A 21,713-nucleotide genomic window follows, 5' to 3' on the forward strand; every position below is an offset into this window, starting at 1 on the left:
CAAGGGCAGCTCTTAATTTACAACCACACTACAGGGCACATTGCCAATGACTTTCTTAAAAGGTGATGTACTCCGGGTGAGTTCTAAGACAAAGTAGGCTGAGACTAATATCTCCATTGTTCTGGGCTGGGGATATGGAGTGGGAAAGGGTCAAGCAAATATTAAGCACCTACTATAATGTGCCAGGTCTTTTGTTAAATGCTTTACAACTCATCTCATTTGATATTTGTTCAAATTCTGGGAACAACAATTCTATTTCTGAATACCCAGATTAAAATCCCATGGCTGCCACTTACTATTGGTTTTGTTTCTCTCCAGACCCACTTCTGAGCAAACACCTAGTTTTTCTCATCTAGCCATGTCTCTCCCATTCTGTAGTATTACAGTTAATAATTTGAATCTAAGTGGAGGGTTTTGCACAAATCCTTATTTCATTTCAAACAGAATCTTTATATTCTCTCTTTTCCTACTAGATCATGTCCTTGGTTCTAGTATTTCTATGTCTTTTGTGATCCTGATTCTGTCATTAATATGTTACCTATTTTTTATTATGTACAAATTTGACAAGTCAAACATCTGATACTTTCTCTGAGACCACTGACAGCCCAGTGTCAATGTGTGGGGTAAATATTCATTATATAGGCACATAGAAGATGCTATTGACTGACCTTTTCCAAAATGATGTCAACTCAAAGTTTTTATCAACTATTCTTTAGATCTGGTAATTTATCTGGCTTCAAGTTAAATATTACTTCTCTCACAAAGTCCATATCTTTTCATCTTGTCCACATAGATATAAGACTTTTATCAAATATTTTGCTGAAATCTAGATATGCTATGCCTCCCACATCCCCTGATCTACCAACTTAGGAAAGAAAATAAGGTTACTTGGGTAGGACATGTTCTTAAGGAAGTCATTCAAGTTTTTTTTTATGTTTAAATTCTTTAGTATTTTATTTCTCCCCAAAGACATATAAAGGCAATTTTAACATTTGCATTTAAAATTTTGAGTTCCAAATTCTCTCCCTCCCCACTCTCTGAAATGAGAAGACAAATAATTAACATAGGTAAGACATATGTATTTATGCTGGAAAAGAAAATGTAGACTACCCCAAATAAAACCCAAGAAAAATAAAAGTAAAAAAGTCTGCTTCAATCTGTATTCAAACTCCATCAGTTCTTTCTCTGAAGATTGATAACATTTTTCATTCAAGACCTTCAGAGTTATCCTGGATCATTGTATTGCTGAGAACAGCTAAGTCATTCACAGTTGATCTTCTTAAAATATTGCTGCTACTCTGTACAGTGTTATCCTGATTCTGCTCACTTCTCTCAGAATCAGTTCATGTAAGTCCAGATTTTTCTGAAATCTGCCTGCTCATCATTTCTTACAGCACAATAGTATTCCACTACATTCATATACTACAACTTGTTCACTCATTCCCCAACTGAAGATTATTTCCTTAGTTTCTTTTTTTCTTTCTTCTCTCAATTTTTTTTTCCACCAGAAAAGAGCTGTTATAGATATTTGTGTACATATAGGTCTTTTTCCTTTTTGTTTTCTTTTATCTCTTTTGGGTTACAGATCCAGTAGTGGTATTACTGAGTTAAGAGGTATCATGCAAGTTCATTGTGACCACCATTTATCTTTATTTAAATGCTCACAAACCATTCATTTGATATTTTTTTTAAATTATTGTCAAACAAATGGATCAACAGCTGGGCCTTGGAACTAAGAAGACCAGTTCAATTCCTATCTCAGAAATACTGGCTGATGGAACCTGAGCAAATCATTTAATATCTCAGTGCTTTAGGCAAATCTCTAAGACTATATACATTGCAGAGAAAGTGCTAGTTTCTCTTGATAGGGTGTTCACTAGACCCATGAAATCACAACTTCAGTTCCTAACTCACAATTTTTTTTACAAGAATCACAATTGAGTTGATATTTTGTATTATAAATTTTGTAGTCTGAACACTTGCTGTGTTTCCTTTACTACAAAGCCAAACCCTTTATGCCTACCCTTTGTCTCATTCCCACCTACCTCTTGCCCTTTCATTCTGCTTCATCTCTTATCTTCAATCTTTCTTTAACAATGAGTCCTTCTCTGTTGCCTATAAACATCTCCAGGTTTTCTCATCCTAAAACAACTTTAACTTGACTTTCCATGCCTTTAAAACAGTCCCTTTCCCAGGAGCAGAGCCAAGATGGCAGAGTAAAAGCAGTCACTTTGCTTGAGCTGTCCCTCAAATCCCTCCAAATACCTGGAACAAATTCTAGAGCTACAGAAACCGCAAAAGGACAAGGTGAAACAAATCTCCAGCCCAAGCCAACTTGGAAGGTTGACAGGAAGTGTCTATGAAACCAGGCTGGGAGCAGAGTACAGACCAGCATGGGCCATGCCTGCACAGATGGGCCAGAGCAGGCCTCAAGTGACTGAATCTCTGGCAGCTGTGGCAGTTTCCAGACTTCTCAACCCACAAATGCCAAAGTCAGCATAGAAGGTCAGTGGGAAAAAACTGTTGGACTCAAGTGGGGGAGGGGCATGATCCAACCCCAGTATCAGGCTGGTGGAGGTTGTGGCATGGTGCCAGCAGCAATGGCAGTAGCAGAGGCTGCTTCCAGAGCTCCTGGCCAATCAACAATGGAGGAGTAAGCAGCTTATATAGATCCCCTGAAGCTTGGGACAATACACTCACACCCACACCCACCTCTATCATAAGTAGAGTCCTGCCCTGACAAAGAGTTAGAAAGTCAAATATTTGGCTGGGAAGAAGAGCAAAAAGTGTATATAGAACACAGAATCTTACTTTGGTAGCAAAGAAGAGAAAAACATAAAACCAGAAAAAAGACAACAAAGTTAAGACTCATACATCAAAAGCTTCCAAGAAGAATATGAATTGGTCCCAGGTCATGGAGGAGCTCAAAAAGGATTTTGAAAATCAAGTAAGAAAAGAAGAGGAATAATTGAGAAGGGAAATGAGAGTGATGCAAGAAAATCATGACAAATGTGTCAACAGATTGCTAAAAAAAGTCCCCCAAAATACTGAAGAAAATAACACCTTAAAAAATAGACTAACCCAAATGACAAAAGAGATCCAAAAAGCCAATGAGGAAAAGAATGCCTTAAAAAGCAGAATTGACCAAATGGAAAAGGAAGTTTAAAAGCTCACTGAAGAAAATAATTCCTTCAAAATTAAAATGGAGCAGATGGAAGCTAATGACTTTATGAGAAATCAAGAAATTATAAAACAAGACCAAAAGAATGAAAATATAGAAGACAATGTGAAATATCTCCCTGGAAAAACAAATGACCTGGAAAATAGATCCAGGAAAGATAATTTAAAAATTATTAGACTACCTGAAAGCCATGATCCAAAAAAAAAAAAAGATCTTAGATATCACTTTTCAAGAAATTATCAAGGAAAACTGCCCTGATATTCTAGAACCAGAGGGTAAAATAGAAATTGAAAGAATCCACCAATTGCCTCTTGAAGGACATCCCAAAAGGAAAACTCCTAGGAGTATTGTAGCCAAATTCTAGAGTTCCCAGGTCAGGGAGAAAAATTTCCAAGCAGCCGGAAAGAAATAATTTGACTATTGTGGAAATTCAATCAGGATAACACAAGATCTAGCAGCTTCTACATTAAGGGATCAAAGGACTTGAAATTCCACATGTCAGAGGAGCTAAGATTAAAACCAAGAATCACCTACCCAGCAAAACTGAACATAATGCTGCTGTGGAAAAATGTACATTCAATGAAATAGAAGACTTTCAAGCATTCTTGATAAAAAAGATTAGAGCTGAATAGAAAAATTTGAATCAAGAGAAGCATGAAAAGGTAAATAGGAAAGAGAAATCATAAGGAATTTATTAAAATTGAACTGTTTACATTCCTACATTGAAAGATGATATTTGTAACTCATGAGACCTTTCCCGGTATTAGGGTAGTTAAATAGATAGATAGATAGAAAGACAGAGTGCACAAGGTAAGTTGAATATGAAGGATGATATCTAAAAAATAAAATTAAGAGAGAGGAATATATTGGGAGAAGGAGAAAGGGAGAGATAGAATGTGGTAAATGATCTCACATAAAAGAGACAAAAAGTTTTCACAATGGAGGGGAAGAAAGGGGCAATGAGAGGGAACAAGTGACCCTTACTCTCATCGGATTTGGCTTAAGAAGGCAATAACATACACACTCAATTGTTTATCTTACCCTATAGGAAAGTAGGGGAAAAGGGGATGGGGGGGGAGATGATAGAAGGGAAGGCAGATTAGGGGAGAGGGTAGTCAGAAGCAAACATTTTTGAACAGGGACAGGATTGAAGGAGAAAATAGAATAGGTGAGGGGCAGGAAAGTATGGAGCAAAGTATAGTTTGTCTTTCACCATGTGACTATTATGGAAGTGTTTTGCATAACTACACATTTGTAACTTATATTGAATTGCTTGCCTTCTTAATGAGGGTGGGTGGGAAGGAGGGAATAAGGGAAAGAATTTGGAACTCAGACTTCTAAAACCAAATGTTAAAAATTGCTTTTACAAACAACTGAGAAATAAGTTATACAAGTAATGAGGTATAGAAATCTATCCTGCCCTACAAGAAAAGTAAGGGGGAAGGGGAGAAAGGGGTGATATAAAGGAGGATAAACTGGGGGAAGAGGTTATCAAAATGTATGTCATCTCAGGGTAAGTGTGAGGGGAGCGATGGGGAGAAAATTTGGAACTCAAAATCTTGTGGAAATGAATGCTGAAAATTAAAACTAAATAAATAAAAACAGTCCCTGTCCTCAAGAAACATGCATTCTAATGAAGGAGAAAACACATCAACAACTTGGTACGTGCCAAATATGTACAGAGTAGATGAAAGGTAATTTTAGAGAAGGTTAAGCTAATGTCAATTCCATAAAAGGTATAACTTCTTTAAGGAGGCTAGAGAAACTAAAAGTTAGAGCTGAGGAGGAGTACTAAGTCCTCATTTTTCTTGAGCTCTCTGAAGCTTTTAAGACTATGGACCATTCTTTCCTCCGGCATATTCTCTCCTCCCTCAGCTTTCATGACACTTCACTTTCTTGATTCTTTTTCCACCTGTCTTCTGCTGCTTCTTAGACACCTTTTCTGGATCATTATCCATGTCCCAACTTTTAAACATTAGGAGTTCCCTAATGTCTGTCCTAAGTCATCTTCTCTTCTCCTTTTTATGCTTTTTTTAAAAAACTCATTTTCCATAAATTACTTTCTAATCTCTAAGCAGGTCACTTCCCTACCAATATATCTAGCTCTAATCATTTCCTTAAGCTCCAGACATATATCAGCAAATACCTGCTGAAAATAATCTACTGTTTGATAAACTCAAGGACCTCAGCTTCTGGGATAAGAACTCACTGTTTGACAAAAAGTTCTTGGGAAACTGGGTAACAATGTGGCAGAAACTGGGCAAAGATCAATGCCTGACACCATACACACACACACAAAAAAAATCCAAATGGGTACATGATCTAGGTATAAAGATTGATACTATAAACAAATTAGTGGAGCAAGGAATAGTGTACTTACCAAATGTATGGAGAATCAAGAAATTTTTGACTAAACAAGAGATAGAAAACATTATAAAGTGCAAAATGGATAATTTTGATTGCAGTAAATTGAAAAGTTTTTACACAACCAAGCCCAATGCAAGCAAAATTAGGAGGGAAGCAGAAAACTGGGAAAGAATTTTTGCAACTAGTGTCTGTGATGAAAGTCTCATTTCTAAAATATATAGAGAACTGAGTCAAATGTACAAGAATACAAGTCATTTCCCAATTGATAAATGGTCAAAGGATAACAACAGGCTGTTTTCGGAGGAAGAAATCAAGTTTATCTATAGTAATATGAAAAAATGCTCTAAATCACTGTTGATTAGAGAGATTCAAATCAAAACCACTCTGTGATACTACATCATACCTATCAGATTGGTTAACATGACAAAACAGAAAGATGATAAATGTTGGAGAAGATGTGGGAGAGTTGGAACACTAATTCATTGTTACTGGAGCTGTGAGCTGATCCAACCATTCTAAAGAGCAATTTAGAACTTTGCTCAAAGGGCTACAAATATGTGCATACCCTTTAATCCAGCAATACTACTTCTAGGACTGTATCCCCAAGAGATCATAAAAATGAGAAAGGGTCTCACATATATAAAAATATTTATAGCAGCTCTCTTTGTGATGACCAAAAACTGGAAATTAGGGGGATACCCATCAATTGGGGAATGACTAAATAAATTGTGGTATATGAATATAATGGAATTCTACTGTGCTATAAGAAATGATGAGCAGGAAGACTTCAGAAAGGCCTGGAAAGACTTATACGAAGTGATACTGAGCTAAAGGAGCAGAACCAGGAGAACTTTATAAACAGCAGCAACCACAGTGTGTGAGAAATTTTTCTGGCAGACTTAGTTCTTCATTACAATGCAAGGACTTAAATTCCCAATGTACTCTTAAGGCAAAACACCTTCTACATCCAGAGAAAGAACTATGGAATTTGATCACGGAATGAAGCAGACCATTTTCTTTTGTATTATGTTTTGTTTTGTTTTATGATTTCTCTCATTCATTTTAATTCTTCTCTACAACATGACTAAGGTGAAAATGTATTTAATAGGAATGTATGCATAGAATCTATATAAAATTGTATGCTGTCTCAGGGAGGGAGGGGGAGGGACGGAGTAAGGAAGGGAAGGGAGGGGAAAAAAATTTAAGTTATATGCAAGTGATTGTACAACACTGAAAAGAAAATAATAAATAAATAATAAATTTTAAAAAAGATCTCATTTTCCATAAATTAGGGTATAATTTTTATGCAGGTCACTCCCCTACCAATATAACCAGTAATCATTTCGCTAAGCTCCAGATGTATATCAGCAAATACCTGCTGAAAACTGTCTGATCCTGTAGGTATCTCAATCACAACATGTCCATAATGGAACTCATTATTTTACCTCCTGGATCTTTTCCTTTTTATGTTGAGGGCATCAGCATCTTTCCAGCCATCAAAGTTTACAACCTTCTATTCATCATCTAATTTTCACACTTTCTCCTTAAATACTACTTGCCAATTTTTGCCCAGCCTACTCAAGAATCTTGCCATCTGCCCCTTACCCTCAGTCCCTCTGTTTCCTACTCCCTTCCCGTCCTTCCTATCTCTTGTTCCAATCAATACCATTGCTTTTTGAAAGAGCATGCCAATTGACTGTTCTATGATTCTGCTGACAATCACTGCAATTCTCACATCCAAAACTTCCTTCTCAGGCCACTCCTCCCCTCTACTCACTGTCCCTCTGTTTAAATGTAAGCTCCTTGACAGCAGAACCAACTGTATTTGCCTCAGTGCCTAGAAGAGTACTGGGTAATATTAGGTGCTTAAATGCTTTTTCATTTATACAATCATTCATCAGTCAATGAACATTTCGATAAGGTAATTTTATAGTAAATATAAGGTAATATTTATATTTACTTATAAATAGTAAACATTATTTATGAAGCATCTACTATGTGTCAGGCACTATACTAAATACTGGGGCTAGAAAAAGAGGCAAAAGATAGCCATTGCCCTAGAGAAGCTTGCAATATTAATGGAGGAGACAATGTGCAAATAAAATATATACAAAGCAAATTATAAATAGGACAAATACATTAAGAGAAGGAAGACATTAGAATTAAGAAGCATTGTCAAAGGTTTTCTGGGACTTAATGGAAGCCAGGGAAATCAATAGGCAGAGGTGAGGAGGGAGAACATTCTAGACATGGGAGACAGTAGGAGAAAATTACTGGAGCTGAGAGATGGAGTGTCTAGTTCATGGAAGAGCCAGGAGGCCAGTATCCCTCGATTGAAGAGGGTATAGAAAAGTGTGAAGTACAAGAAGACTGAAAAGTGGTGGGAACTGAATTATGATGGGTTCTGAATTCCAAACACAGCATTTTGTATTTGATCCTGAAAACAACAGGGAGTCACTGGAGTTTATTGAGTAGATGGGTTAGGGTAGAACAAGTTAAGACCTACACTTTAGGAAAATCAATTTGTTGTCTAAAGGAAGGATGGAGTAGGGTAGAAACTTAAGGCAGGCAGACCCACCAGCAAGTTATTACAATAGTTCAGGCATGAGGTGATAAGTCTGCACTAGAATGGTGGAAATGTCTGAGGAAAGAAGAGAGAGTATGGAGATATATTGCCACAATGCAATTCATCAGCCCTGGGAACTCACTGGATATGGGTTAGTAAGAAATCAAGGATTAATCCTAGGCCATGAGCCTGAGAGACTGGGAAGATAGCGTTGCTCTCTACTGTAACAGGAGGGTAGGAAGGGGCAGGTGGAGATTTGGGAGAAAAGATAATTAATTCTGTTTTGGACATGTTGTGCTTAACTGGACATCTAGTTTGAGATATCTGAAAGTTGGAGAAGTGAGATTGTAGGTCTACAGAGAGTTTGAATCAGGATAGGTAGATTTAAGAATCGTCATCATAGAAATGGCAATTAAATCCATGGGAGTTGATAGATCATCAAGTGAAGCAGCACAGAGGGAAAAGTGAAGACATTCAGATATGATCTGGATGAGGACAATGAGATAATGAGAATAATAAAGGATAATGAGAAATAGTGGTGAGATAAGTAGGAGGAAAACCAATATAAAATAGCAATTTCCTTCAAGAATTCTACATTCTTCCATATGTGTGTACATATATATTGTACAAATACAATGTAAGAATTACATGATATGTAATATAATAATTTTATAACATAATAAATGCACATTATACATACACACCTGGTAAATTTGATCGATTACTGGCAAAAACATAGAAATTATTATGAAATAGATGATTTTTTGGACATCTAGAAAAGCTAATGGTCATTGCAAAAAGCCAATATGAGGTTATCCAAAATGGATCAAGTCAGAGTAACAGACTGTTTCCTTTCTAACAATCTTAATAAAAATTGTCATTCTAATTTAGTGCGATAAAGATGAAGGGGTATAATTTAGGTGATAGTAGTTAGTTAATTTTTGAACTGGTTGAACAATGGGAGGATGTCATTGAAGGTTCATTCTCAACTTGAAAGAAGGTTTGCAGGTGAGAGTCTCAGAGGTCAGTGCTTGATTTTATGCTATACTTATCATTAACTTGGACAGAGACATAGATGTCAAGATTATAATGTTTTCAGAAGACACAAAGATGGGAGAGATCACTAACATAGTACTTTCACAAGTAACCTTCCCCAATCCCCCTTAATGCTGATAATTTCCCTCTGTGATTATTTCCAATTGATCAAGTATATATATACATACACAAATATGCACACAAACATATCTTATTTGCCCATAGTAATTTGTATGTCATCTATCCAATTAGACTGTCTCCCTGAGAACAGAGATTTTTGTTCTTTTTTTTTTTTTTTTTGATGGGATGGCAGGGAGTATCCTCAGTACTTAGTGCAGTGCCTGATACCTAGTGGACATTCACTAAATGCTTACTGATGATTCACCATATTGAAGGACTGAGTCAAGATTTAACGAACAACAATATAGAGTACTGGGCTAAATCTAATAGGAATGTAATTAAATAAGAATAAATATAACGTTTTACACTTGGACCTAACTTTATAAATCCAAGATGAAGGAAGTTTAGTTAGACATACATCTTGAAATTTTCTGGAGATTATATTGAAATATAAATCCAATATAATTCAGTAGTATAATATGTGTGACAGTATTTAGCATAGTGCCCAGAATAGATGCCTAATAATTTTTATTAATTAGTTGATTGACAATCAGGAAAAGCAAATGCAGTCTTAGGCTGTATTGAAGTCTTCAGGTGTAAGACTAGCTGGAGATATCATGGTCATATTAGATTCTCATTTAGAGTATTGTGTTTGGTTATGATTACCACGTATGATTGCAATTGGTCTCAACCCTTTGAGAAGTTTATCCATGGCCATATGTATGCAACAAAGGTAAGAATTTGTAACAAGAGATACTCTTTATGGGGTATTGCCTAAGAGGTGAGGAGAGGTTACTCTTTGTTTTCTATCCTCCAATTTGTTGGCATAATATCCAAGGGAATCTTGGGAGACCTAGACCTAGTTTCTGTCAATTTGTTGAAAGGGAAGCCACTATGTTTCTGAAGGAGTGAATCTTGATTGTCAAAAATTAAGGAGTTTCAAGAATTTTCAGTTTTCAAAGTAACCAGAAATCTTGGGATAGAAACCTTTCCCCTTGTCGAGCAGGGGTAGGAAACATGCAGAAACAAGGCTCACATGTCTCCTATAGTTGGAAGACTAGGGCTGTTCTATGTCCCCAAAAAAAATGTCAGGTATGTTGTAGAGGCAATACTTGCTCAAGAATGGGCTGAGCTGCAAGGCCTATGATGTCCTGTCCAACTAAAAAAGTTTTGATTTGATGACCAAGTAATTGCTTCCCTATATTCTCCCTAGGCAAATCACTTAACCTCTGCTTGCCTCAGTGTCCTCAACCATAGAACAGAGATAATAATAGCACCTTTGCTCCCAGGGTTGTTGTGAGGATCAAATGAGATAATATTTGTAAAGTATTTGCTTAGCACAGTTCCTGGCACATAGGAGGCACTTAATAAATCCTTCCTCCTTTCCTCTTAAGTTTTTGCTTCCCTAGTCTAAACATGGCTGGTTTGTCAAACTAATTGGCAATCTGCCATGGTCTCCAGTTCTCACCCAGTCTGATTGTCCTCCTCAAGATGCAGTCTAGTTTGTCAAGAGACTCACTAAGATGCAGTACCCCAAATTGAGCTCAAAGATCCCAGATGTGAGCTAACCAGATCAAAGGACAAAGTACTCTTATTCTGGCTATAAAACATTCCTGATACATTCTGTACCTGCATTAACTTTTGGGATTGTCATGTCACTTTCTTAACTTGTGAAATTGAGCTTGAGTCTAATAACATTTCCATTTTATTTCACATTAACTGTTTATGAATCTTCCCCTCTACTATGTAACTTATGCACTTGACTTTTGACCCCAAGTGTGGGGTTTTCATATTGATTTATCCCATATTACATTCAGTCCATGTCAAGATCTTTTTGTATCACTTCAGAAAACAACTCCCAATTCTTATTTGTATCATGAATGGAATGATATTGGCCTAATGAGTTCTTCCTCCCAAGAGGGATTTAGAGATGGTGATGCACAATAGATAGGAAGATTATTCTAATGGTGGAATTTCAGGCAGTGTGATAGGCTGGTGGTCACGAAGAGTCTATCATAAAGCTCTTTAAGTCATAGCATGAAAGTAGGTCCCTACCAAGTAGTTAACTCTGACGCTGAGACCCCCTCCATCTTTCTAGAAGCTGGTGCCCAACCCCTATCATCTTCATGGCTGTAGCTCCTCATTGTGACCTCATTACTGAGGTCACATTCCCCAAGGCTTCCCTGTGGGTGTGGACAGGGCAAGGCAAAGCATCCAGCTCTGGCTTGGTACACATGCTGATGGGGAGCAGCCCTGGGTATAGGGGGAGCCAGGACGCTGCAGGGTTATACAGCCACAGGGGTAAGCACCGAGCTGGAAGGTGGGATAGGCACAGAGCAGGAGATAGGGGTAATTCTACAAGGCCAACCTTGCTCCCCATCTCAGCAGGCACAGAGCCCCACATCCTCCCCCACCGTTTCTGGCACCACATCCCGAGGACTTGGGCAGACAGACTGGCACGGGCTCGTTACTGAAGCATGGCAGGGGCCCGGGAGGAAGCGGGCGACAGCAGGCTGGTGGGAGGCCGGGAGCCGCCACCACGCATCATCACAGTAACAGCAAAGACACCACAGGAACGCCAGGAATTTACCCTGGCAGAAAACTGCAGTGTCAGGGAGTTCAAAGAGCAGATCTCAAAGCGTCTTAACTGTGATGTGAACCGTCTGGTGCTCATCTTCACAGGGAAGATCCTGCGAGATCAGGACACCCTGAGCCAGAGGGGAGTCCTTGATGGTACTACTGTCTATCTGGTGGTGCGGAACCGCTTCCCTGGATTCACCCGCTCATGCCCTACGACTGTCACGTCTGCCACCTCAAATCAACCTCTCCCAGGTAACAACAACCCTGGGTCTTCCCTCAGCACAGGGGCTGCTAGTCTGCTGGCCAGACTAGGCCGTATTGCCCGGGGCTCACCAGATCTGGCAGACTTCCTTGGCCATCTGGCTCAGCTCCTCATGGCAGTCCCTGAAGCTCTGGTGCAATTCCTGGATGATCCCTCCATTCAAGGTCTGCTGGGTGAAACTCCATCCAGCACCAATCCTTCTCCTGGCACTGGACCCGGACGGCTGATGGCTCAGCCACAGTCTACTTCACCAATCCATGCTACTGAGACAGTGCCTGAGGTCCTGAGGAGCCCTGCTCTGCTGAGGGAATTGTTGATGCTAAGAGCAGATGAGAGAGGCTTAGGGGCTTTGAAGGCTGTTCCAGGGGGTGACAATGCCCTGCGACAGGTCTATGCTGATATCCAACAGCTGATGCTCACGGTCCCAGCCTCAGCACCCCGTGCCAAGGGCCCAACTTCCTTGTCTGGTCCTTCTAGTTCTTCTCCAGCAGGGCCTCTTAGATTGGGAAATGTGTGGCCTGGGGCCCAGGGCCGGGTTCTGGGAGCCTCAACACAGGCTACCTCACCCTATAGCTCTAGCATGCCCAATCTGTGCATGGGTCTGGGACCTGGCTCACAGGATGTATCCCCAACCATAGGCAAAGGTTCCCTGCCAGGTCCACCCATACCTTCTGCCTCTGCCCTGAGGAATGTCCTGCATGTACTGCATCAGAACCCAACCTTGCTGCACCAGCTCACTACCGGCAGCCCTCTGAGGCCCCGTCTGCCCCTGCTACCCATCCTCACTAATCCACGGGCTTTACAGGCTTGGCTACAGATTGAACAGGGCCTACAGACACTCTCCATGGAGATTCCAGGACTGGGATCCTGCCTCCGGGGTTCTGGAAGGCCCCGTGGGGGTCATGGGGGAGGTATGGCTAGTGGGTCAAACTCTCGAGCATCCTCCCAGCAACCCACACTAGCTGTGCTACAGCTCCTCCAGGCCTTGGCCCATGCGAGCCCCAATACCCTTCAGACCCCCCCACCACCACCACTACCACCACCCCCAGCGGAGGGCCACTTCCAGAAGGAGTTGGACCAACTGAAGGCAATGGGTTTCTCCAATCGTGATGCCAACCTGCAAGCGCTGATTGCCACTGGCGGAGACATCCATGCCGCTATTGAGAAGCTACTGGGCCCCCCCCAGGCCTAGAACCCTGACTGCTACCCTGGGAAGCTTACACAGGGAGAGGGAGAGAAAGAGGGGAAGATGAAGAAGAAATAACTCATTTTCGGATAATCTCCTATGCAAATCGGAGATCACTGTGGACAGCACCACTCTGGCAGCTGTCTCGTTCTCCACTAAAAGGCCGCTGCTTGGCCAAATGTGTCTCGTGTCACTTTGTTTGAAGGGCTGAGTTATTGGGGGTAAGTTTGGGATTATGCTTCCCTTCACCACAAGACCATAGACCCTTGTCATCATCCCCTTTCTTAGGAAAAGATATTTATCTTCAGCAGAGTGGACAACCTATCGAAAGTTATTTTATTCCCATTCTGTGAGGCAGTGATGATGGTGCATTTGGACAGATGATCCAGAACGGATTTAGAGTATTGCCTAAAATAGGGGCCTCCTGGCTCTCTCCAATTCCTTCTCTTCTGGCCTGCCCCTCCCCCTCCTTTGGTTTTCAGGTCCAGTTTTCTTCCCTTTCTCAGCCTAGGACTATGAGAAGTTCTTCACAAAATATCTACTTCCCTTTTGATCCCCAGTCTCACTTTTAAGTGAGGCACTCCTTTCTTCACATGAAGAACCACACCCCAAGCTTCAAGATATTCTGTAAGTCTGCATCCACTCAAAACATAATACATGAGACCCCCAATAGTACAAGAGACACATAGGTATGTGTTTATTTTTTCTTTAATTTTTGCTAAAGGATAGGATTGCAAAAGCATTGAATGAAATAACATTCTGAGAGTTACATTGAAATACTCTTCCCTTAAACATATAGAACATTTTCTCATAAAAATATATATCAGTGGAGGAAATAATCATGCATAAAGGTCATATATGAGGAGCCCACATAGGGGTAATAGATTTTTCAGGGACAGCTCCCACATCTGAAGCTGCAGCAACCCCAGTGACTAGCTTCTGAGGATGCTATGAAGTTGATCTCCTTGGGCCTGCTCCTCTCTGGTCACAATGTCTTTGATGAGCTACATTCTGTGCTGTCCCCTGCTGGCTTCACTATGTATTGCCCATTGTCTTCTCATGACTCTTATGCCTGGTATCTGGAACTTTTCTGGTCTCTGATGCTCTCAGCCCAGCAGTACTTGAAATAGTGCTAGAGTCAACAAGGTCTCTGTTATGGAGCACATCTCAGCATTCCTCTTCAGGGTCTCAGCTTTAATATATAGGATATTGTGACAAGAACTTGCCCCAAATAAAGGCAGGCTGAAAGCTGTATAAGCCAGAATCACTACACTCAGCTAACAGAAACCGGGCAAGAAGAAGTCCCCAAACTAAGGTTAGGTCTTTCCTGTCAGAAGCCTGACACAGAAAATCAAAGAGCCTCAAGATCTTCTCTAATTTAGTCTCCAAGGACTCAACCAGGGAGATCAAAAAGATAAATTACAGAACTGAAGTCAGTGTTTACCATCCACTTAGCCTAATGATGTTATTCTTTTTTAGTCATGTATAACTCTTCTGAGTGGCTTGCCATTTCCTTCTCCAGTTCATTTTACAGATAAGAAAACTGAAGCAAAAAGGGTTAAGTGACTTGCCCAGGGTCATGTAGCTAGTAACTGAGGCCAGTTTTGAACTCAGGAAGATGAATAAGTCTTCCTGACTCCAGGGTTGGTACTCTCTCCATTGAACTACCTATCTGCCCCTTAGCCTGATGCGTATTTGATAATTTTGGTGCAAGATTTTGGTGGTGGGGAGAAGGGAACTCATTTTACCTACATAAAATCTCTACTTATTTATCTACTTCCTCACTTTTTTCTAGCTTTAAGCAATTGATTTTCCTTTCTCCTAATAGATTGGGCTAAACTTCTCCCCTGATTCTCTTATAATTTGGTCTTTAAAATAGAGTTGTAGTATGACCCAAGGTGGTGCATTGTATATCAAAAGGCATAAAGATGGATTTCATGGCTATTCTTTATCCAAGTTGACATCCATATTGCAGACTTGTCTCTAACACAACCTTCCTGTATCACTCTTGTCATTTTCCCCAACTTTGTAAACTCCTTATTTTCTCTGTTTCCTCTTTTTGCCCCCATTTGGGTCTCTCGGGGGCCCTGTACTAGCAGCTTTGTCAGAACCATACAGAATATCCATATGCTGTACCACCATATTACCAGAAACCCCTCAGCTGGAATGTTCTCAGGGTGATGAGTAGTGAGCAAGAGCCCCACCATACACCTTTTCAAGTAGAATGGAAGAGTGAATCTCAAGGGAAAAGCAGTCATGCTTGCAATGTAGCAAGAGATTGTAGTCTGCATCCTCATTATATTGTATTTTGCCGCATATCTGCCTATCTTCTCTTCTTCCCTTTTGTAAAGGGCAACACCATCCTTGAAATACTCAGGATCTAAACCTTTCAGGATTATAATCTCAGTGTCACTTGATTCTTCACTCTTAACCCTTTTATAGAGCCAAATACCCAATCTCTCACCATTCCCCTTCTCTTTCCAAGTCTTCATACAGGCCTTCACAACCTCCTTTTCTAAAAATAAGTTTTTATTGATGTCTTGTGTTTTATGTCATCATAGTTATGTCCAAAGTCCTTTCCCTGTCCTTTCCCCTCCCTTTTCCCCTCTCAGATAACAGTTCATATAACAAATAGTGTCTCTTAAAGAGGAAAAAGAACAGCACAACTGATTGGTACATTAAAAAAATCTAAAGACATATGCAATGTGGATCTCCCAATTTCCAAGAAGTGATGGCTTGAGGTTTTCTTCCTATATTTTTAATACAAATCGTGCTTGATCTTTGCAATTTGATTACATTCTCTTGATTGTGTGTGTCTGTGTCTACTCTTTTCATTTACATTATTGAGTCATTCATGTGTATATTGTTTTCTTGGCTCTACTTATTTCATCCTGTGCCAGTTCACATAGATCTTTTCATGCTTCTCTATACTCATGATATGCACCATTTCTTACAGCACCATAACCTAATAACTTCTTTCTTGAATGATTCCAAAGGCTCTTGCCCTATCTTCCATCCATCCTCCTTCATTATCATTGAACACAGAGGTTGACAAATTTAGGCCCCTGGGTCTTCTATGATTTCTAGCTAATGATGTTTTGTTCACTTTAAAATAAAGTTTTATAACCATTAAAATTATATTTTAAAATGAAGTTTTAAAACTATCTTAACTCACTGCAGTACCGAAACAGGTGGATTTGGCCCTTGGACTATAGCTTACCTACCCTTGATCAAGAGCTTATTAAGCACCTACTGTGAGCCAAGCACTGTACTAACCACTAGGGATACACTGAAATGCAAGAACATTCTCTGTCCTCAAGGACCTCACAGTTTAAAGGGAGAAATAACATATAAACAATTAAGTACAAAACATTTATGTATTTATATGATGAATTAAAGGCAGTCTCAGAGGGAAGACACACGTATTAAGGCTACTTGAAGGAATTTTAGCTGAGATTCAAAAGAAGGTAAGAGACACAGGTTTGGGGGACAACTAGGGGAAAAAGGCATGGAGTTAGGAGTTGGAGTGTTAGGTTCAAAGAATGAGCAAAGAAGCCAGTGTCACCATATTGTAGAGTGTGCAAAAAGGAGTAAAGTGTAAGAAGAATGGAAAGGGATCAAGGGAAGTAGTTTTGGAAGGTTTTAAAAAGCAGGATTTCAAATATATACAGGCCATGGGGTGTAGAAATATGTCTTTTCCTACGAGAAAATAGAGGGGATGGGGATAAGAGAAAGTGGAGATGTGATAGAAGGGAGGGAAGACTGCAGGGAGGGATAATCAGAATGCATGCTGTCTTGGGATGGGTGGAGGAGAGAGATGGGGAGAAAATTTGGAACTCAATCTTGTGGAAGTGTCTGCTGAAAACTAAAAAGAAATAATTTTTTTTTAAAAAACAGGATTTTGTATTTGATCCTAGGAGTAATAGGTTGCCTCTGAATTTTATTGACATGGGTGGGATGGGGTGTCACATGGCAAGTCCTGGGTCTTAGGATGATCATTTTGACAGCTTAGTGTAGAATGAACTGGAGTAGGGAAAGGCTTCAGGCAGGAAGTCTAACCAACAGGTTTTTGCAAAGATCTAGGTATGAGGTGGTGAGGACCTGAATTAAGGTATTAGGAGTATCAGAATAGAGGAGGTACACCTGAGATACGTAGCAAAGGTAGAGGTAGGAGTTAGCAACAGATTGTATATGAGAGGAGAGAGAATGGAACCAAGGAAAACACCTAAGTTGTGAGGTGACAGAGTGACCCAGATGGCTGAGAAGATGGTGGTGCCCTTGACAATTATAGGGAAATTACAAAGAAGAGATGGTTCAGGAGAGTAAGATGAGTTCAACTTTAGACATGATGAGTTTAAGATGACTATGGGATACCCACTTTGAGATGTCCAGTAGGTAGAGATATGAGGCTTGGAAGTAAGAATAGGGGTTAGTAGATTTGAGAATCATCAGCATTGAAATGATAACTGAATCCATGGGAGTTGATGAAGTCACCAAGTGAAATGACAATGAACAGAGCTTTGGGGGGAATTCAAAATTAGTGAGTTTGACCTGGATAAAGATCCAACAAACAAAAAATGGAAATAGAGTAGATCTGAAGTAGGAGGAAAATTGGGAGAGAACAGTGTCACAAAAACACAGGAGAGAATATTAAGGGGAAGAGGGTGATCAACAGTGTCAAAAAACACTGTAGAGAGATCAAAAAGAATTAAGCTTGAGAAAGGGTCATTAGATATGATGATGAGATCATTGATAACTTTGGAGAGGGGAATTTCAGCTGAATGATGAGGTCAGAAGCCAGCCTTCAGAGAGTTAAGACAGTGACAGGAAAAGAAGTGGACTACCAACTGTACATTATCTGCTCAATAAAACAAGCCTCAAAAGGGAAGAAAGATAAGATACAATAGTTAGAACAGATAAATGAAATGAGAGGGTTTTGAGGTTTATGTGTTTTTTTGAGGACTTGGAGACTTAGGCGTATTTGTAGTTAATAGCGAGGAAATCAGTACACGCGGAGAGACTGAAGAGATTGTAAGAGTGGGGATGATATGGGGAAATAATTTGCTGGAGTATATGGGATGGAATGTCATCACTTGTGAATTCAGAGGGGTTAGCCTTTGACAAAAAGAAAGGTAATATGTGAGATAAGTAAAGGAGGAAATAGTGGCAGAAAACATCTGTGTGAAGTGAAATGAGAAAGAAGGGAGAAGAATTTTTCAAATTTTTCAGTAAAACATGAGGCAAGATTCTTAGCAAGGAGGAAGGGGCAGCCATGGGAGGTTTGAAGAGTGATAAAAAGTTTTAGAAAAGTCACTGAGGTGAGTGGGATAGAGAATCAATTAGGGAGTAGTTTGTGACTGTTTTTCCTGGGTCATTCAGCATCACCTGAATGGAGTGTGGGAGAAGTAATCCCAGGCTGAGGCTTGGCAGGGCAAGATTGGAGACAGGATAAGGTTGTAAGAACCTTGAAAGAGAGGACAGCATAGAGTGCAATGAGGTCACCAAGAGGTCCTTTTGACTTGAAAATATAATTCATATAAGATGAGGTCAAGTGATCAAAATCAAAAGCAGACAAACAATGTATTCACATTATATCTTTCCAAATAAAGACACCATTAGACAATATCAAATTTCACATGGTTGTACTACCTTGTTAGAGGTAATGTTCATGTCTTCCTTTGTTCTAATAATTAGTAAATAACAGAAATGTAGCAACCACTTTTTGTTGTGATTTTGTTCGATCGTTTTTTGTTTTTTTTTTTCCTCTTCTATTTGGTTTTGGTTGGTGATCAGTTTTGGTTGGTTTTGATTTGGGTTAGATTTATATTGTCTTTTCTTGTTTTTTGTTCATGCATTTTCATGGTTTTCAGTTTTAGTGAAAGTCAAATTTTGAAGAATTTTGAGAGAAAGAGAGAGAGAGAGAGAGAGATAGAGGTGGGGGGAGGGAGAGAGAAGGAGCGAGGGAGATTATTTATTAAATTATTTCCAAAATAATTATTCAAAATCTGGAATTCTGTAAACCTTTCAAGATTGGGGGGTGGGGCACAAAGTAAGACCTAATGGAGTCTGAATGCAGATCAAAGCATATTATTTTTCACTTTCTTTTGTATTTTTTTTCTTTTGGAAACAACATGACTATTATGAGAAAATGAATATGTGTTTTCATATCTAATATAGATAATTAGGTGTCCTGGAGCCAGCTCCAACTGATTATGTCTCTGTCTCTTTGTCTTTCTTTCTCTTCCTTTCTGCCTCTCTCCCTCTCTTTCTCCCTCCTTGTTTCTCCCTCCCTCCTACCTTCCCTCTTCCTCTCTTTCTCCCTCTCTCTCTTCTATCTATCTATATATATTTCTGTCTGTCTGTCTATCCATCTATCTACCTATCTGTCCGCCTAAAATTTAATACAATATTCCTGCTGTAAACTGACCAGGCCAAATATTAGCAAAAATCACATCCTGGTGACTATATGATTTCCCTTTTCTGTTCTGTCATCCATCTGCATGGCATCTCCTTCCCTAGTCCTTCCACTGAGCCATTCCCCTGATCTTTTAGTTCTTCTTTATCATACCACTGAATTCTTTTAGTAGTTTTGCTCATGTACAAAATGAAAGGATTGAACTAGGTATTATCTAAGGATCCATACAGCTCCAAGTCCCAGGATTCTAGATTTATTAATTCTTCAATACTTTAGTACAGTGGTTCTGAAATGTGACCTGAGGATGACTGGGGGCCCCTGATCTCCTTTTAGGGCACCTGCAAAGTCAAAATACTTTAAAAAAATACTAAAATGTTATTTTTCTATGAAAATACTCTCCTTTACAACTACATGTCTGAGTGAGACCAGATTTTCATCATACACTTCAAAAACAACACATCACAATTGACCCAGTGGAGAAGCAGATGGGAAAAATTAGTTGTCCTCAATTAAGACAGACATTAAAGAGATTCACAAAAACATTTTTTAAACTTCGCAAAAATATTGGAAAATATAATTGTCATAAAAATGTTATTTATACCACTAGGTAATGGGTTTATTAACATTATGTTATAAATTATTAAATATTTTTAAATATATATTTTCAAGGACTTGTTTGTACAAAAAATATTTACAGCAGAAAACTGGGAAAGAATTTTTGCAGCTGGTGTCTATGATAAAGGCCTAAAATATATAGAGAACTGAGTCAAATGTACAAGAATACAAGTCATTCCCCAATTGATAAATGGTCAAAGGATATGCACAGGCAGTTTTCAGAGGAAGAAATCAAAGTTATCTATAGTAACATGAAAAATGCTCTAAATCACTGTTGATTAAAGAGATTCAAATCAAAACAACTCTGAGATACCATGTCACACCTATCAGATTGGTTAACATGATAAAACAGAAGGATAATAAGTGTTGGAGAAGATGTGGGAGAGTTGGAACACTAATTCATTATTGGTGGAGTTGTGAGTTGATCCAACCATTCTGGAGAGCAATTTGGAACTATGCTCAAAGGGCTACAAAAATGTGCATACCCTTTGACCCAGAAACACTGCTTTTAGAACTCTATCCCCAAGAGATCATAAAAATGAGAAAGGGTCCCACGTGTGCAAAAAATATTTATAGAAACTATCTTTGTGGTGGCCGAACCTGGAAATCAAGGAAACGTCCATCAGTTGGGGAATGGCTGAATAAATTGTGGTATATGAATGTAATAGAATGCTATTGTACTATAAGAAATGATGAACAGGAAGCATTCAGAGAGGCCTGGAAAGACTTATATGAACTGATACCAAGTGAAAGGAGCAGAACCAGGAGAACTTTGTACACAGCAACAACCACAGTGTGAAAGGAATTTTTCTGCTAGACCTTAGTAAGTCATTGCACTGCAAGGACTTAACAAATTCCCAATGGTCTCTTAAGGCAAGATGCCTTCCACATTAAGAGAAAGAACTATGGAAATAGATCGCAGAATGAAACAGATCATTTTCTTGTGTATTATGTTTTGTTTTGTTTTATGATTTCTCCCATTCATTTTAATTCTTCTATGCAACATGACTAAGGTGAAAATGTATTTAATAGGAATGTATGTGTAGAACCTATATAAAATTTTATGCTGTCTCAAGGAGGGAGTAGGGAAGTAGGAAGGAAGAGGGGGAAGGAGGGGAAAAGATCTAAGATATATGAAAGTGATTGTAGAACACTGGAAACAAATCAAATGATAATAAAAAAGAAATGATTAGGATAACGACTTGAGAAAAACTTGGAAAGACTTACACAAACTGATGCAAAGTGAAGTGAGTAGAATCAGGGAGAACACTGTACATAGCAATAGCAGTATTGTATGTTAATCAATTGTGAATGACTTAGCTGTTCTCAACAGTGATTCAAGAAAATTCTGAAGGACTCATGATGAAAAATGCTATCCACCTCCAG

General features: G+C 39.2%; 1 protein-coding gene across 2 annotated transcripts; it reads left to right on the forward strand.

Moving 5' to 3' along the window:
• The first annotated feature begins 16 nt into the window (after window positions 1-16).
• On the forward strand, window positions 17-13,480 carry LOC140504827 (ubiquilin-1-like). Of its 2 annotated transcripts, none has more exons than XM_072610181.1 (2): window positions 17-76; window positions 11,655-13,480. In XM_072610181.1, the coding sequence occupies exon 2, from the start codon at window positions 11,747-11,749 to the stop codon at window positions 13,301-13,303; it is 1,557 nt and encodes a 518-aa protein (XP_072466282.1). In that variant the 5' UTR covers window positions 17-76; window positions 11,655-11,746; the 3' UTR covers window positions 13,304-13,480. The 2 variants fall into 2 exon arrangements, with proteins under 2 accessions (XP_072466282.1, XP_072466281.1); XM_072610180.1 differs by lacking the exon at window positions 17-76 and adding an exon at window positions 11,447-11,570.
• The last annotated feature ends 8,233 nt before the right edge of the window (window positions 13,481-21,713 follow it).

The sequence above is a fragment of the Notamacropus eugenii genome, chromosome 5 (assembly GCF_028372415.1).
Source record: "Notamacropus eugenii isolate mMacEug1 chromosome 5, mMacEug1.pri_v2, whole genome shotgun sequence".
NCBI lineage: Eukaryota > Metazoa > Chordata > Mammalia > Diprotodontia > Macropodidae > Notamacropus > Notamacropus eugenii.

What these genes read in the sequence shown, in the direction of transcription:
- LOC140504827 (XM_072610181.1), top strand. Translation starts at nt 11,747, where the DNA reads ATGGCAGGGGCCCGGGAGGAAGCGGGCGACAGCAGGCTGGTGGGAGGC.